The sequence below is a fragment of the Electrona antarctica genome, assembly GCF_951216825.1.
Source record: "Electrona antarctica genome assembly, chromosome: 5".
NCBI lineage: Eukaryota > Metazoa > Chordata > Actinopteri > Myctophiformes > Myctophidae > Electrona > Electrona antarctica.
In genome coordinates, this window is record NC_136810.1 from 37,374,882 (window position 1) to 37,393,129 (window position 18,248).

Below are 18,248 nucleotides of genomic sequence, written 5' to 3' on the forward strand. Positions count from 1 at the left end.
TAGAAGTGCACTTTTTAATGCCGTTTGCAGTATTGACATACATTTCAAAAGGAAGCATTGCATGTTGTGAATACATTTCAAAAGGAAGCATTGCATGTTGTGCATTCTTATATACCACCCTGTAGGAGTACTAGCTGATATTAATACCTCTGCTCTGCTTCTGTGATTCTTACATGGTTTGAACTGTTCATAGTTGGAACTGAAAAGGTTGGTTCATCTCATGTCTGACTAATTTCCACATCAATGTCTGATTTATAATAAATAAAACATTAAACTGCAATTAATTTGCATTACACAATAGAAAACACCTAAAAATAGATAAAAACACAAGTTACAGTAATTGCATTCTGAAGTTATTTTAGTCAAATAACTAGCAGTCCAATCCCTTGTTGAAATAAATTATAACATGTAAGCTCATTTGGATAGAGATTGGAGCCTACATTATATATTTGTAAAGTCAACTAAGGCAATATGTGAACAAGGAGTACAGTGCAGTGCCATAATCAGAAACTCTTCCACAAGACACATGGCTGCAGCAAAGACTGAAATGTGGACCTTCTAAGTGAAGTGGTTGATTCACTAGGACACTGCCACAGCTATTGCCTAAGTAACTTTATGATTTCCTCCAACTTCATTGCAGTCTTCAGGTCTCCCTGGACTTTCAGTCTCCCACTGGTGTAGGCAGCATATGGTCTCAGGCTGCCCTCAAACATGGCCAGTAGATCCCTGTCACTCATATTCAAGGTGACATCTGGCTGCTGGCACGGGGAGCCTACATCAGCTGCACCGCTGCCTACGATGCACACACAGACAATAAAACAAATGTTAAGGGTGCTTTGTGGCATTGGTCAGTTAATGCAAGGGTTCCTAAACTTGTCCATCCCAAGGACCCCCAAATTGTCATCCATAGCCTCTGGCTGCTGCCCTCCTACTCTCTTTTCCTTTAAAAAGACAAAAACTAAAATAGCTGATCTACGAGGCTGTGTGTGAAGTGTGCTTTTCCAGAGCTCAGCTAACAAACGGCTGTACTCATCAGTCAAATTTATTGTGTTAAACTGCCAGTAGGCCAAAGAAGTGCACTTTGTTTTAATCATCTTTTATATTTTCGGAAATGTAACTTCCATTTTATAATGGAAGTCAATGGGACTCTGACTGGGCTGAAACATTGCCAAACTGATTTCTAGTCATACGTCATAGATACATAGACACAAGCTGGCAACATTGTAGATACAATTGTGGATACAATGTGGATCCAAGGTCCACAATGGAGCCACGTCATTCCCATGTGGGTCCCGAGATCCACACGATTAGATTTTTTAAAAAGCCAATACATTTAAAGAATCAGATTGCATATTGTCATCACATCCAAATCATCAATCAACATATGTGCCTATTACGTGACGATGAAGCATTTTGGAATTGCGTTGTCTTTAGTCAGTAACCATAAGTAATGTGATGGGATTACTTTCAGTAAACTTCGGATTATTTCATGTAACAGTGTATAGTATTTTTTTCCCGTAATTTAAAGTAATCAGATGACATTACTTAGATTACTCTATAATTATATGAAGATGATTTAGTAATCTGTTACATCCGTTGACATTTTTAATGCAACCTTCACAGCCCGGTTGAATGGTCACCTTGAGTCAGATCCATGTAATAGCTTTTGCATTGTCCGTCGTCTGAGCTGATGTGGAACTGGAAGCAGGCCCCCACCCGTCTGACCAAGGTGTCCGACAGCAGCAGTTTTACCACCCCCAGCAGCTCCTCCACAGAGCCAGGCCTGGCCATGACAGGCAGAGGAGGAGCATCTCCAAGCTCATCTACAAAACTTACATTGTCCTCTAAGGACATGCAAGACATAAGATACATGTTATTACACTGCAGTCATACAAACAGAGCAGAAAAGAGATGGAGAGTGGAGACTGATGCTGCGTTCACACGGGCAGATGCAAAGATACAGTCTACCATTCATTGTCATTTGTCAATGGAAGCCAGCGACATGAAGATGCAAAGATGCATCCGACGTTTGTAGTTGCTGCAAAAGCTACAAAAACATTGAGCTGGTTTCAACTTCAGATACAAATACGCTGTGTAGCTTTGCATCTTTGTATATTTTCCATCTGCCAGTGTGAAAGCAGCATGAGTGTGTTGCAGCACCTTTCTGAGGCTGAAGAAGTCCACCTTGACCCATAAAGTGCATGGCCAGCTGCTGAATGGGGCCAGCAAGGCCCTCCAGCCCAGGCACCGACGGAGGCATAATGAAAGGCCCTGAGGGGGCCTCCTGTGGGGCCTTTAGTAAAGATCCCACAGCCAGCTCCACTCTGTCCACCTCCAGACCCCAGGACCGGGTCATCTCATTCATGTCCACCTGTGAGAAAAATAGTTGGTTTAAATTAATTAAGTCTGAACAGTCAGTAGGTAAACCTTTAAAGGTAAGCCTTTAAACTTTTCTTTCATCGTACAATGAAGTATCTTACTTTAAAATTCAAAGTAAGATACTTCGTTGTAAGATGAATAGTGAAAATAGATGATCTACAAACTCATTTTGAAGATGTTCACCTATGAGATGCCTAAAATAGGGACACCAGGTTGAAAGTGTTTAATTTAACTCTGAAGAATCTTCTTGTCCTCACCCCAAGGTATTCCCCCAGCTTCACTCTCTGAGTTTGGATTTCTCCAACAGTCTTCTTTCCCAGGCTTTGGGTCATGACGTTCTGCGCTGTTAGCCTGGTCGATGCGTTGAGGTCCTGGACAGACACCACCGACATGACTGGATTCCAGATTCGGAACTGAATGTCTGCTCCCACCAACAGCACACCACCATCCAGAGTAGCCACCTGGAATGGTAGCATTTCAGAAGATGCAAAAAAACCTTGCTGTTTTCTCTCCTTCGCCAAGTTTAATATGCAGGCGTGTTCCTGATTGTATACGTGCCACAATGTTAAACGTGCATCGGCATTCCTGGATCAGGATAGTGCCTTCATGTTAAATTTGGTGCAAGCTGGCAAAAAGCTTGTGTAACCACTTAAACCCTCTATACTTAGTAAACTTGAGTTGGCTCCACACTCGGTCCACTCTTTTCCCCCCCTCTACACAAAAGCTCTTTGCAAATCTACAAACTAACAACGTATTGCAACTTAAATTAAGTGTTCCCTCAAAATACGGATACTAGGGTTCAAGTGGTTTAAAGGTTGTTTCAACAAATTGACTATTTTTTTCCAGACCATCAGAACTACAGACATCTGTAGGATACCGGGACTACCTTTTTGTAAAGGGTAAAGGGTCCAGTTTGCGGCCTTAGCTGGATCTTAACGCAGTGGGACTTATCCAGGAGCTACAGTGGAGGGAGAGGTCCCCTGGCAGTGCCCAGTGGCTGCCCACTGCACCACTGTAATTGAGATGGGTTAAAGGCAGAGAATGAATTTCCCCACAGTGATCAATAAAGTATGTGTATGTTGGTGTACCTGGCAGGGAGGTATGTTGAAGGCTCGGGTACGCAGGTCTACCCTCTGCCATTGGTCTATGAGGGGCAGCAGAAGGACAACTCCGGGTCCTTTTGGAGGACAAATCCGTCCCAGACGGAACACAACAATCCTCTGGTAGTTAGGAACCGTCTAGTGACAATGTCAAACACAGAGTTTGTTAGGATTGATCTAAAAGTTGTATTGCACTGGCTAGCCCTATATGGCTTTGACCTATCATATCATACCCTCCCAGGTAGCAGACTAGCAGAGTCATCACGGCGGCATATAGAAGTTGTAGTAGCGATGCTTGTGTACTCAACTCACCCCTTCAGTCAGCTATTGTTCTCTAGTTCCATGCAGTTGAAAGTCCTGGCAAAAAACACGTTTAGTCATACATTTTTCCAGGAGCTTCACACAGATTATCCTACCCGACAGGTCTGGACATATGAAAATGTATTTTTGTGAGCACATACAGTAGGTATCAAGCACACAATTGGCAGGTGCCAAACACACCTGTGTGCCCAAAACTGCCCATATATGTGTGCTCACCAAAGGAAGTTTTAAGGCCCAGTTGGGTATGAGAATGTGGTCCAGGTGAAGCTCTTAGAAAATGGATGTACTTTTTGGGCGGGAACCCCTTTTGGTGTTTTAAAGCATTATGTTATACTTTAGCTATTGAAAAATAGCAGATCTACAAGCTCATAGCGTGGCACCGAGTGCCGCGCTATGAACTTGTAGGTCTGCTATGAAAATGTGCCTCAAATCTTTGAATATATATTCTTACAGAGTGAACGTTTTAAATCTCAAATCTTTGCTTCTCTTCTGGGGAGGTCCCTGGAACAACATATTTTCAGATTATATTACATATAATTTTTGGGGTCCTTGACATGAAATATTGAGCACCACTGAAACAGAAACATAAGGTTTTTCAGAAAACTGTCAAAGGATTTTGAAGACATTTTTTTAATTTTGACATCAGGCCTAAATGGGTTAACCCCTTTAGGCCTGACGTCGAAATAAGAAAAACGTTTGTTCTGAAATAATATATATTCAAAGATTTGTGCCGCATTTTTACAATTTTTCAAAAATAGCAGACCTACAAGCTCGTAGCGCGCCACTCGGTGGCGCGCTATGAGCTTGTAGATCTGCTATTTTTCAATAGCTAAAGTATAACATAATGCTTAGTTAAAACACCAAATGGGTTCCCGTACAGAATGGGTTAAAACACATTTTCCACCAGAATTGTCAAATGGATTAGAAACTAGAGGACATGGGGCACTGCATAGGTGATCTATGGCTGAGCCTGTGTACAGTGTATGTCATACATGAAATGTCTGTAATATAACATCTTTTATAGGAGGAATGCCCACTTACTTTCAACACAAACCATCCTGATATAGGAAAACTTATAAAGGTTAAAATGTAGACCAAGAAAATGACAATCAGGTTGCAGATCCAGGACAGCCATCCTTGTGACAAATCTACAAGAGAGGTAGAAAGTACTATATTATTATTATGCAGTCATACTACTTTATCACTGCAACACATGATGCATTTTCTTTGTTAGATTTAGCCTAAGATTACATTTTAGACTCTCGTAGATGTATTTGATCGAGTTTGAAATTTGTTTTAATCTACTGTAGGCTACGAGAGTAAAGGCTTCATTTCCCTGAGGTTGGAGGATGGACACTAGGCTGAGCCCTTAGAGCTCTGTCCGAACAGGTACAAATGCAAAATATAAGGTGCTTGCCCTGATGCCCCAAATGTTAGAGAGGCCTGCGGGGTGCTTGTGCAATGTATTAGTCCGTAGTTTTCAATGAAGAAGGTGTTTTAATCCCGTTTGTGGCCGATTCTGTCGGAAATTCCCAATATACATGGCGGTAGTGGGGGGGCGCATCCGGTGAAAGCCGGAATTACGTTCAATGTAAACAGGAAGTAAAACGAAGGGTGGAAGGAAGCAATGCCGTTCGGCCACTAACGGGATTAAATTAAAACACTTATTTATTGAAAACTACGGACTGTAACATTGCACAAGCACGGTGCTTGTGCAATGTTACAGTCCGTAGTTGCCCCAAATGTTAGAGAGGCCTGTGGGGTGCTTGAAGCACCCCACAGGCCTCTCTAACATTTGGGGCATCAGGGTAAGCGCCTTATATTTCGCGTCGCATATACATAGTTATTGAACATGGTGGACCCTGTTGTAAACAAGTGTAATGCTTAATTGGGTCGTCCACTCACAGTTAACAGCCTTTGTATTGAGTTTGTGCTCGAAATGTACTGTAATTCTGCAAACTGTTAATAAATATTTCAATCAATCAATCAAACCAGTCCAGTCCATGACAGTTAAGCGTAGTCCAGTCCAGGGGCGGGAGGTTCTTAAAACGTCAGCCATTGGGGGGGGGGGGGGTAACCCAAAATGACCAGGGGGAGGGGATATTCAGCCTTAATCTCAGTGGGTGCTATTTGGTTTAATATTTTTCAGTGGGTGCCCAAGCCCTCAGGCACTCCCAAAGTTGACGCCGCTGGTCCAGTCCATGACAGTCATACAAGCGCTTAGCCCTGAAACATGCTCGTAAGCACGAACATCATGTGAATGTGAACCATCGCTAACAACTTACAACTATTATGATAAATTAACGTAGCCACTACGGGTTATTTGGTTATGTGTGGGATTGGGATATACCCTGGCCTATAATAACTGTTACCTACCGGTGAAGTCGTTGTCAGTGACTTTAGGTATGTAGTCAAAAGAGTGTCCTTTATGTTGGTGGGACTGACTCTCTCTTTCCACGAACAATCCTGGGTGTCTTCTTGTGTCGCTCTGTTGAAGGGACTGGTAGTGGTAGCTGCTAGACATCGTCACCACGCACTACTCAAATTCGATACATTTATATACTATAATATTATACTTAACCATTTCGTCAACATTTGCTGACGGGTTGTCTGCACAAAAACGAGCTGCTTGGATGGCCAGTGTCAATGTTGTTGTTGTCCAATGTACACTTCCGTGTTTATTTATTCCCCATTCTTCTTTGGTTTTACTGATGGCTATCGAGCGTTGACTATGTATGTGGTGCTTAGCGTTACATTGGTGCATTACTGCCACCCTCTGCTTCTAAAAAAGCACTGCAGAGATTCTCTAGACTAGTAAGATTAACCTGTGCCCTGACTGTCCTCTACTTGTGATGTAGCTTCATAAAATAAGCTGATTAGGAGGACATCTTCCTCTTGAGAACAAATCGATGATCAGGGATGAACACAGAACACAGTGCACAAGAATAAGAACTGACACCAAATAAAGGTATTTGTTTATTTTTATTTACTAAAAATACATATTCAAAATTACACAACACATATTTCCTACTTTCCAGCATCTATAAATAAATAATTCCTTCAATATAGCAAAAGTAAATTATTTGTAACATTAAAAACAAGGAAACCAAATTATTGATTGCATTGCAGTGTGTGGTCTGTGACTTATGGTGGTGGCTCATCATTTTTGCATTATTTAATTATGAAAGCATGAAATAAAATTCCTGGAACAAGATGTATTTCTTGAGAGCTGGCTTTATAAAACCACTGCGTTCCTGCATGGGGCTCATTTAGTTTTTGAACATGTCACAAAGCAGCTTCTCCATGGGTGTGTTTCCAATGGTCCTGTGAAAGAACAGTTGCTCTATCCTTTCTGAGCTGACCAAATGGAGGGATGGCAGCAACAGCAAAAGTCTTCCACACCTGAACAACAACAAAAGTATGATTCTGTTTTCATAATAAATGATTGCTGTGAAAGAATATAGATTCAAAGATTTGCACACGTTTTCACGATTTTTCAAAAATAGATCTACAATCTCATAGCACGGCACTTGGTGGCGCGCTATGAGCTTGTGGATCTGCTATTTTCAACGGCTAAAGTTTTAAATAATAGTTAAAGTTTTTAAAAGCTAAGGCGACACGGATGCGTTCCAAGTCTTAATGGGGTTAAAGCCCTTTTTGTTATTATTGGGTGTACCTGGCAGCCTGGGCTGGGTATACAGAATGGATGTGCTGACCCAACAGCACCTGCGACTGGTCCTGCAGATTTTCCACCTGTTCTGGGTCTTTCAGACCTCGAATCTCTGTGCCATGGAGTCATACAACTGATGTTAGTTACAATGACCACCCACGCCAATGAATATCACCCAAAGTAATACGTGAAAAGAGAAAAAGAAAATAGCAAAGCAATATGCTGGCTCACCTGGCTTGAAGAGTACAATGGCTTTGAGACAGGCAAACTCAGTGGGATCAACAGCCAGGGTCTTGAAGCGATTAAAGACCTCCTCTAGGATACGCAGGTCAGTGGAGGGGAGGCTGCCTTTGGAACTCTGCGTGGGGGACAGTTCTGGCAGAGACAGGAGGGGGCAGCTGTCCAAGGGTAAGGACCACTGGATGGCACACAGCAGAAACATCTCACTCCAAGCTTCCTCCAGCAGGATCACCTGGAAATGACGCAGGAATACATCTGAGTGTAAATTACAGTGGTGGAAAAAGTACTTTTTTTACTTAAGTAAAAGTATCAATACAACGTAGAAACACTCTGTTACAAGTAAAAGTCAGGAATTCAAAATGTACTTGAGTAAAAGTACAAAAGTATTGGCTTCAAAATGTACTTGAGTAAAAGTACAAAAGTATTGGCTTCAAAATGTACTTAAAGTACGTTCATTCGTGTAGAATGTCCCATTTCAATTTTTCAGATGTATAAAAAGCTTTTGAAAATAGCAGATCTACAAGCTGCAATAGGGCTGAAGTGGTTACTGTTTTGTAATAGTAACTAAAGTTTTCAAATAAATGTAGTGGAGTAAAAGTACAAAATTTGCCTTGGAGATGTAGTGGAGTAGAAGTAAAAGTATTGGAAATACTTAAGTAAATAGTGAATACTTTAAAATTGTACTCAAGTACAGTACTTAAGTAAATGTACTTAGTTACCGGTACTGTCCACCACTGGAAGTGGTGCAGGATTACATTTGAGTGTAAATTACAATTTACGACAGTAAAGTAATGTTTGGCAAATTATCAAACCAAATAAAAACAAACCTTACCTGGTCTCTGAATGGCAAGTGAGAGAAAACAGGCAGGTTCTTTGCCCATTTGACAGACATGAAGAGGAGACGAGCTGATGTCTCATACACACTCTCTGGGCAGCAGGAGTTGTACAAGGAGGACGAGCGACATTCAGAGGGTGGCCTATCTCTCTCTGGCTCATTCGTTGTCACGTCAATATTCTCTTCCACTGCAAAGCACAGAGAAAGAGAGTCAGGGAAATCATACAGCGATCCCTGGACACATTTGATCCCTGCCGGGCACGAGCCTTGTGTGTGTGTAGTCACACGCTCTTGTTGATGTTTTATCGGTTAAATGTTTATAAAACCTACAGACAGACTTAACCCGACTTTCTACCTGAATGTGTTAACACTGAAGTGTTTTCCAAATTTTCTAAAATTGTCACATTGCAAAGTGTTGTCAGCTTGTAGATCGGTTATTTTCGCTACTTTTTCACAAAACTGTCATACGCCGTCAACGATGTATAAAACAGGGCATAAATGTATTTAAAAAGCATAAAAATATAGATACAAGGTTTCTGCCTGACATCCTTATAATAACCCATGCTCCATCTTCACATATCCCTGCATGGTCTCACCATCCTCAGGCTCCAGTTTGGCACAAGTCTCAGCAGTAAGTAGGCTGACCATGAGGCGGTGGTTGTTTTGTGGGCCGTCGCTGGGCTTTGTGGGGGCAGGAGGTGTGATGGAGGTGTTGACCAGTGGTCTACTCATGATGGAGTATGTGGGCTCCCTTGTCGTAGCCAGGTGCTCCTTTTCTGTGTCCATATTAATGGAGTCCAGGCTGACCTGCGCTGTGCTCCGAGGCTGACGCTCATTCTGCACAGCTGTGAACAAATAGGAATACACTTTGACACATGGACATCCATAAAAAATCATAGCCTTATTACACTGATACTGAATGTTTCAAAACATGAAAAGTAGTATGTTTTCAGAATACATTTCTTTCTTTCTTTTCAACATTCCAAATGTCTTTTCTCCAAAATGTATTTTTGCTAATTTTGAAACATATATTACTGGGGTACAGTATGTATGACTGGGGTGGGGAGTCTATTTTCCACTGTAGGCTAATTTTCTACTCACCATCTTTGTTCATGCCAGCTTGGAGGCACCTCTTCAGTCGACATGCTTGACACTGGTTGCGATGAGCCTTGTCAACTGGGCACATACCAGTTCCAGCCTGACACCTGTGAGTTTTGACCAGAGCCATGTTCTAATTAACCAATATCTACCTGTATTATGATTTGCCAGGAATGTGACACGTTGTGAGCTTTTAGATCAGCTATATCTGGTGAGCGACACCATTGTATGACAGAGAATAATTTCAGCATAACTGTTGTTTTTGTAGGCATGTGTATCCCCGTCCTCACCTGTAGATTAGTCTGCGTCTCACGCTGCGTTTAAAGAAGCCACTGCATCCATTACAGGCATAGATGCCATAGTGTTTCCCACTGCTTGTGTCAGAGCAAACTTTACACAACAGGCCTTGAAGTGGTGATTTCCCCGGAGCTAGAGCTTTAGCCGAAGAGAACATAAAGATAGCAAGATTGAGTCATTCGGATCATAGTTCGTTTCAGAAGTGAAACTGCAACACATTTTTGTTTCTGGCTCACCTGCTTGAACAGCATCTGTGATGTGTTGTCGTGAGTCCTTCGAGTTTGAAGAGGGTAACATGTTGATCTTGGCCATGTGGTCCTCCATTGTGAGATGTGAATGTATTCTATGAAATACTCTAATACAATTCTGTCCTCTATGCAGTCTTTCCTGAGAATCTCAAAGCAACCTTTTAAGTTGAGAATGACAGAAATAGATGTTCTGCCAAAACAAGAAGATTCTAGTACTGTCCACCAATGCTGTCCACACCTTGCACAGAGATACTCAGGGAGTAACTCCTGGAGTGCATCAAGTGTTTGGTCCTGTGCTCCTGTCCCGGGTCAGTGGCCTCCGTTGTTTGTACAGAAGTGGGTCTGCCACCTCTTCCTTTTCTATGTGCCAGACTGATTGTGTGAGCCTGTGTCGTCTGGGGGCTCTCTGAAGGAAGACAAGAAGATTAGTACCAGGCGCTGTGTAAGCAAATACTGATTTGTCATCCCCTTAATCTTTACTGTCCATAAGGGTGGATCAATCAGTCACACCACTCAGAGGCAGAACCACACTCAACAAGTGTGAACAATGAAAAAGGACAAGGAAATATCCAGTCTGTGTGTTTTGGTTTTTTAAAGCCCGCACTTTGAATCAAATTGCTTTGAGTTGTGCTGTATTGTTATGTTTTTTTTCCATGATGTGTAATGTTGTGGCTGAATGTTTGCAACATCATCTAAGACTTCATTAATTTTTATTTTCCCTGCTTTCATCTCATTTCTTACTCTTATATCTTATCTCCCTCAGAGCTCAGACAGGTTTTCTGCCTCCACCAACTAATCCATTCTTGTTTTCCGTATGAGTCAGTGTAAGTCATGCTAATCTAGATTTGTATCTGATGCACTTGCTTGAGCATCTAGTTGCCAGTAAAACAGTAATGTTATCTTAGTTGTCTTTTTACCTTTTACGTCATCATTTCCTATTTAAATTTGCTCTACTGAGATGTTGACAAAAGCAAATGGAAATGACCTTATAGACTGTTTCGGCATTGTATTGCTTTGGTCCTGTCAAATTAGCAGTGCTATCTCTTTCCATGTGGCATTGGGAGAACGCTACCATCCCAAATCAACAAAGAAGCTTATGCCACCACCAAACATGGTCTCCCTCCTTGAGAGGGATCATGGAAGGGGATGATGAGAAGAAAAACAATTAGTGCTAAGGTTGAAAGAGCACCAAAGAGTTGACCCTTAAGCCTGATTCATACTTAGTTGCATGACGGTGTTGTGAGTAGACTTCAAGTCTATTCTTCTACCATATGGTGGCCCAATTAGTGACCCATGCACAATATACTGCTAATTAAAGGTCAGTCATTTGCTGCTTTCTTTTCAAAGCCAGTGGATAAAAACACGTCCATATTGTTCTTTTATACTACAACCAATGGCTGGTCAGGTGGCATAAATTACTGAACAGCACTAGTATTATTTCTTTCCTGCTCAGTTTTTAATTTGCCTTTTTATTTGTTTGTTCTTCTTTTATGTCTAAAAGCCTTATTACTGCACTCTTGATTTTTAGGGTTTGTGTCCAAAACAGAGCTCTCTCTGTTAGCCTAAATGAGTGTATAAAAGGATTAAAGATTTTTGAAGGGCTTGTTAGATAGAGCTATTTGACCTCAGAACTCATTTTCTCATTGGATCAGTCACACACACAGAGATGCGCGCACATGCGCACGTGCGCGCGCACACACGCTCGCGCGCGCACACACACACACACACACACACACACACACACACACACACACACACACACACAGACACAGACACACACACTCTCTTTCCTAATTCAGTTTGACAATTTGACAATTTCTCAAAACACCAAATGCTCAAGATATCTTTCCCAGCCAGTATTTTTAGGAATACCCATCCAGTTAAAATATTTGTTCCTTTTGTTTTTGCAGCTGGGGGTACCACCTACTGTTTTGTGTAGAAACAGGAACTCGGTTTGGTTCATCCCCTTTCTTCTTAGAACATTCCTCCCAGGTCGTTCTGTGTTTATTCCCACTAACAACGGCTGGGTTTCCCGAACGCATTTAGTGTAAGACTTGTAGTGCCACACATGCTCAGATGCCCTCTAGGCCACACACAGAAGCCTGTGAACATAGACATTCCGTGCATAGATGTGCCACGCAATGGTACTGTCAGCTGTCCAGCAGCCCAAATATTATTAAATTGAATTTCAGAATGGTAGACCTGAGGCCTACCATGCCTGAGGCCTACCATTGCGTGGCACATCTATGCACGGAATGTCTATGTTCACAGGCTTCTGTGTAGGGCATTCTAGAGGGCATTTGAGCATGTGCGGCACTACAAGTCTTACACTAAATGAGTTCGGGAAACCCAGCACAACATGTTAAGGGCAGTGGTGCTGACAGAATCTGTCGTAATTACACAAACTGTAAATCACACAATAGAAATGCTTAACCGCCAGATATGTACAGTACATTATTACATCTAATCTAAGTAGTGCTGAATGACACTGTGGTCCAGTGGTGGACGGGGGGATATTGCAAGTGGGACCCCAAATAATTGGCAAAACATTAAGATTTAAAAACATGTAAAAAGAAACATGGTATTGGTTCTTTTAAACTTTGAAAAGTTCATTGTGATACTGATAAATTATAAATTATATAATTATGTTACTCCCATTGATCCAGACCACAATCGATAAACATGCTCTGAAAATGCAAGCAACCCATTCCCAGCTGTCTGTCCACTTAACAGCTCAGTAGTCAGATGGGTGGGTCGATTTTCAAGTGGGGCCCTGATCCAGAAAAGGTTGAGAACCACTACCGCAGTAAGTGGGTTACATAAGTTAGAGCCTGCAGGCCTGAGAAATAGGAGCTACATGGACTGGATTACCTCACCTGCATGTCTGGGGAAAGCTGATCATCTCCATCCCCACACCAAAACTTAAACTGCAAACAATAAACTAAGAATTGACATGATGCAGGACACATGTGCCTATGTGGCAATTTTATGTTCCAGAATATCAGCACATTTGAGATTTTAAACTTGTAATATAGGCAATGATGGCGCTCGCAGCCATATAGTGTATATCATTATACCGGAAGTCGGATATGTGATGAGTGAGTGACACACATGTAACGGGTATTAACTAGGATTTGTCTCACAGTGAGGATGAAATATGAGTTAAGCTCTGCGTGACCGTCCCTGTCTCGATCTAGATCTCTGACACCCCAACTGCAGGTCCTGCAGTGAGGTGTTGCTGCCCTCAGCGGAATCTGTAGTCGGTGGGGTTGGGCCCAAGAGCGGATAACTGTCAGACTCCTCCTCTCCTGAGCACTGGGATGGAGCTCAACAGTTCTCCGATCGTTTACACTTTACTGTAATGGATCCAGTCACAAATTAAATGGCCAACTGCCATGAAGGTAGTGCGAAGATAGAGACTGTGGGCTGGACTGTGGGCTACCACTGCTTTAAGGATAAATAATTTCAGTAACAGCAGCACCACAGGTGACTGGACAATGTATTAATTAGCCTACTGCATCTCCATGCAGTGGGCATGGATGAAGACGAGCAACCGTGAATGAAAGATTGTGTTTTTTCCATTGAATTGTCTAACGAGTATTTTAATGTATTTTTTTCTAGACAGCATTCAGTTGATTAGGAATCAATGTCCAGTGCAATTTGGGATACAAGACTTGCAAATGGAACTCTCACTGCACATACTTTGTTACTGCCCTTGAGTGGATGCCCTTGAATTCGAGTTCACAAATCTATGCATCAGACTAAGCAGCTTTATATATAATCTCCTTGAATGTCAGCTATTGTCAAAGAGTGAGATTAACTTTTTATAAGTGGTAGGTGGCCTCTTTGTGTGTTAGTAACAGGTGTCTCAAGATGCAAGGGCATGAATTTGATGCCAGTTTTGTGGCATAACTGGCATAATCCTTTACCATGCAATCATTGACAAAAGAATACTAGGTCTGCAATCTAATGCAGTCTTTCAACATTTGGTCTGGGGACCACCAGATGTCCAAATCGACCTTTGGGTCTGCAAATGAGAGTGTACAAATGGAATGGATCAAATACAGCAAAGTGTATAGCATCCCTGTCCTTGGCATAGATAGAGAAAAGTTATACATTATTGTCTGCTGTGTTGCTCTTCTTTTTCTTTTTTATAATTTTTATCCCACGATTTTGTAACCCATTTTTGACCTGTGTCAATTATCTAATGTGATCCTGGGCTCTACACACCCTCCGCCAACCTAGTCCCCATTTATGGGGGACATGGGGAGAGCAACGGACTTGAACTCATGCTTCCTTCATGCCTGAGTGTCCAAGTTGCTCCTTTACACCTGACAGGGGGGGGGTTTCCCTGGTTGGACGTAGCGCGTGGAAGGAACACGTTATTCCAACCAGTTCCTTTCCCCTCCCCGGCTGGCCAGGTGGAGGCAGTTTAGAGACCAGGATTACTGCATGTTTTTGTGAGGGTACCTACCCTAGGGGACACGGGGAGAACATGCAAACTCCACACAGAAAGGCCCTTTCGCCAACCCCGCCTTCGGGTATGGGCACTGATGCCACCAGCACCCACAGCGTCCCGAGCGGGAATCGAACCCAGGACCTTCTAGCTGTGAGGCGACAGCACTACCAACTGTGCCACCGTGCCCCCACTGTGTTGCTTTTCGATGGGTACACTGTGCAATTTTGTAGAGGTATCTAAAGAGCACAAAGTATGTTTCTGAACGTGCCAAGTATCGCAAGACTGTCCATCGTTCCCTGTCTGGCAACCACATCTTGCGATATCTCCGAGACAGAAACGGCACCTGCCGCTGTTTAGATGCCTCAATAAAATGATGTACTGTGCACATCGAAAAGCAAGTTATTAGAAAACAACCTGTCATGTCTTCTTTTACTTCTTTTCCTTAACCTATTATTTGACAAAGGTCGCAATCGTTCATAAATAGTATTTGTTCATGAGCTGGTCCAGCCGGCTCCATCCACTGCCATGTATTTCATCTAACAACCGGTGTGAGATTTGCCACCCATGAGCGTCATCAGGGCGGCAGAGACTGGCAGAGACTGCATCCACACAGTAGAGTCAGAAAGATGCCAAATGCTGCGAGCGGCAGGCGTCTCTTCCTGGATTTTAAACAGCTGGTGGATGGAAATGAAGCTCCACCCACCACCGCCAGAAAACTGGAAACGCTTGCCTCCGCGGCAAGTGGTGGAAGCCGCGTGCAAGCTTCATTTTCCATCCACCAGCTGTCTAAAAACCAGGAAGAGACGCCTGCTCTAAGCGGCAACTGGCATCTTCGTGAAACTACTGTGTGGATGCACCATAGATATTTAAAATAATAGATGCTTCATTGGTCGCTGCAGTTCCTTGGAGCGACATGTCTCGCACAGAGGGCGGAAGTGCGCCCATAGAGGACAGAGACATGAGCGGCATGGCGGCCTCCAGTCACGTGACCCACGTCCCTTCCTTTCATTATGTTCCTTGGCACCAAGAGAGCATCCGCCCCAGAGCCGGAAGAGGCGTCTACCTTTATGTCTATGAGCCCTAGTGTCCAGTCACATGACCTCATGTCCCTTCCATTAATTTTGTTCCTAGGATACCCCCATGCTGAGGACAATCATTCTCTCTACTGATTTTAGTGACCCTATGCACTTTTCTCTTGTGCCACCCTTAGGCTAATGGTAGAATGTCCACTTACACACAAGGTATAAAACAATTTGGCACATTATCATAAAATCTGTGACTTTGGTCAGACAGGTTATTATGGATATCTTGAAAACTAATGGCCAGATTGAGATGTAATTCACCATGGTTGATGACACTACTGATTTTCTAGCAGAGATTTTATAACAAAAAAAAAACATTGCATGGATGCACCTGGGACGTATCCTCAGTGATGTATCCCAAGGTCATTAGGGTTTTGGGCCTCTCGAACATCATACCCCTCACTCAGGCGACCCAGCCGGGGTGATCAAGTCTCGATTTACGTCGCAGTAGCTACCCTCGATCAGTCCCATTAGGGAAAGACAGGGCCACACAATCCGTTGGAAATACTCCAGAACTACTCTGCCAGGGAGGTACGCTTCTGGCGCATGGAAGGACTAGGCTCTGTGGGTTGACTCCTGTCCGGGCCCCTCCTACGTCCACTCAGATTAGATTCTATAGTAGTGTTATAAACCAAAATTGTATCTAAGAACCTTCAAGAAGTAATCTATCTGGATCTCTTCATGATTCTCAGGTATAATGGTCAAGGCCAGGACTTCTGTTGTATTGCACTGAGGTGGTCAACGTAAAAACACACTCCCTTTGTTTTTCCTGACAAAGTACCAGTATTTACTGGGTACGAGTATGGGCAACCAAAGATTGCATGGCTAAGCAGTCTTTGGTTTGGTTCAGTGCTGTAGTGTAAAGCATCCCATGCCCCTGTCAAATGATGACTGGAAGCAGGATTGAATTGTCAGCGCAATGGACACCAGGGATTGCCCCACCCTGCCATCTGCTACCATTAACATAATCCACACAATGAGAAAAATCAATTGTCTCAGTGCATATCAAAGACATGGCAGCTCAACTCAACAAGTAAATTAAACATTAGGGAGACTTATCTCAAATTCCATGTTAATGCTTGTTATGGTCTCCAAATGATAGGGTACAACAGAATAACATTTAAGTGGCTCAAGAATGGAGACCCCAACATAAATTATAGGACACCACAAATAGAAAGTTTTAAGGTTTTATTAACCAAATAATAACAAAAGGTAATCATTGAGGAGAAAAACAAAAACTTGATGAATGATGAAACAAAAGAAGGCTAGATGCTAAGCTGCTCCCCCTTCCCTGATTGACAAAACCAAGAAATAATCTAACTAAAGAATAAAGTAAAACTACCGGCCATGTCCAGGCCAAACAAAAATAACGAACTAAATAACTGAAAAGAAGGCTTTCTTGCCTAAATTATGAACAATGTAGGGGTTGGAGCTGTTGCTGGGTCTGTGTCAACAATGCTGACCAAGGAGTATCCTCTCTATATTAATGCTAAATATCATTATCAGTACCAAGTTGGAGATCCATGCCCCACCCGCAATACCCGTTGTACACGTGTCAGAGTACCCGTTCCACCCATCTGTCTGTGTCCCTTTTATGCCCATATATGGAGATTTCTGTATCTGTTTCTCTGTGTCCCTTTATTCCTATATATGGAGTTCGGTGTCAGGCATGCCCAAATATGGAGTGTTGTGATGTCAGAACAGGCCAGAAACCTTGAACCTTGATCCCTGATTGGCCAACAGACAACACCGACATACGACCGACATACGCAGCCGATTACAGTACTTGGTACACGGTGTTGTATTTGTGTTTGTTTTATTTTATGTGAAAAAAGGAAAATGGAATGCACACAAGCAAATGTCAAAGCAAATTCCTATGTGTTTTACACAATGGCAAATAAAGGTATGTGAATCTGAATCTGACTTGCATGCTCTGCTTGTGCAAGTAATACGCAGCCGATTACTTGCACGCTCTGCTTGCTCTGCTCTGCTATAAATGCACCACGTCTCTGTCTGTCTATCTGTCTGTCTGTCTGTCTGTCTGTCTGTCTGTGTGTATGGTTGTAATCCACATAACTGGAGAACCGTTAGCCCCACCGACTTCAAATTTGACACACACACACACACACACACACACACACACACACACACACACACACACCACCACACGGAGTGCAGTGCCCGGCCTTCAGTCGGTGGGATACACTGTTGTCCAGAAATACCACAAAAGGCTCTGGTCAGGCTCTGCTGAAGTGGACCTAATGACCCTAAGTGCCCTCACCTGTACAATACCCAGCCAGTTGATTGCCATGGCAACCCCACACCTGCCATTTGATTACTTGACCAGTCCACTTTACTAGGTGCCCAACTTGCATCGTTCCCCGGTAGGCCAGTGGCCGACGGGCACAGGTCTAGTAATAATAATAAAGATGGAAAAAAATTATAGAAAGAAACAATTACTTTATGTCATGCAAAACAAGTTAAAATACATCGTTTTTTATTTTAAGAAAGAGACACTA

General features: G+C 42.7%; 2 protein-coding genes across 2 annotated transcripts; both read right to left on the reverse strand.

Moving 5' to 3' along the window:
- stoml1 (stomatin (EPB72)-like 1) lies at nt 1-6,515 on the reverse strand. Its single transcript, XM_079500825.1, has 7 exons — nt 6,177-6,515; nt 4,842-4,948; nt 3,468-3,617; nt 2,637-2,840; nt 2,161-2,371; nt 1,641-1,844; nt 1-793 (listed from the first exon to the last, which is right to left on the reverse strand). The coding sequence occupies exons 1-7, from the start codon at nt 6,322-6,324 to the stop codon at nt 597-599; spliced, it is 1,221 nt and encodes a 406-aa protein (XP_079356951.1). The 5' UTR covers nt 6,325-6,515; the 3' UTR covers nt 1-596.
- A 248-nt stretch (nt 6,516-6,763) lies between these two features.
- LOC306923354 (photoreceptor-specific nuclear receptor-like) lies at nt 6,764-10,530 on the reverse strand. The gene is made up of 8 exons (XM_079501408.1): nt 10,177-10,530; nt 9,934-10,078; nt 9,647-9,750; nt 9,142-9,390; nt 8,543-8,733; nt 7,702-7,942; nt 7,477-7,582; nt 6,764-7,202 (listed from the first exon to the last, which is right to left on the reverse strand). The coding sequence occupies exons 1-8, from the start codon at nt 10,262-10,264 to the stop codon at nt 7,070-7,072; spliced, it is 1,257 nt and encodes a 418-aa protein (XP_079357534.1). The 5' UTR covers nt 10,265-10,530; the 3' UTR covers nt 6,764-7,069.
- Between the last annotated feature and the right edge of the window lie 7,718 nt (nt 10,531-18,248).

Excerpts from the sequence above, each read along its gene's own strand:
- stoml1 (XM_079500825.1), bottom strand. The coding sequence starts at position 6,324 with ATGTCTAGCAGCTACCACTACCAGTCCCTTCAACAGAGCGACACAAGA. Across the intron at positions 2,841-3,467 it reads TCAACATACCTCCCTGCCAG|GTGGCTACTCTGGATGGTGG; the intron begins GTACACCAACAT and ends CTACCATTCCAG. Across the intron at positions 1,845-2,160 it reads ACTTCTTCAGCCTCAGAAAG|AGGACAATGTAAGTTTTGTA; the intron begins GTGCTGCAACAC and ends GCATGTCCTTAG.
- LOC306923354 (XM_079501408.1), bottom strand. The coding sequence starts at position 10,264 with ATGGAGGACCACATGGCCAAGATCAACATGTTACCCTCTTCAAACTCG. Across the intron at positions 9,391-9,646 it reads AGCTGGCATGAACAAAGATG|CTGTGCAGAATGAGCGTCAG; the intron begins GTGAGTAGAAAA and ends ATTTGTTCACAG. Across the intron at positions 7,943-8,542 it reads ACTTGCCATTCAGAGACCAG|GTGATCCTGCTGGAGGAAGC; the intron begins GTAAGGTTTGTT and ends CGTCATTTCCAG.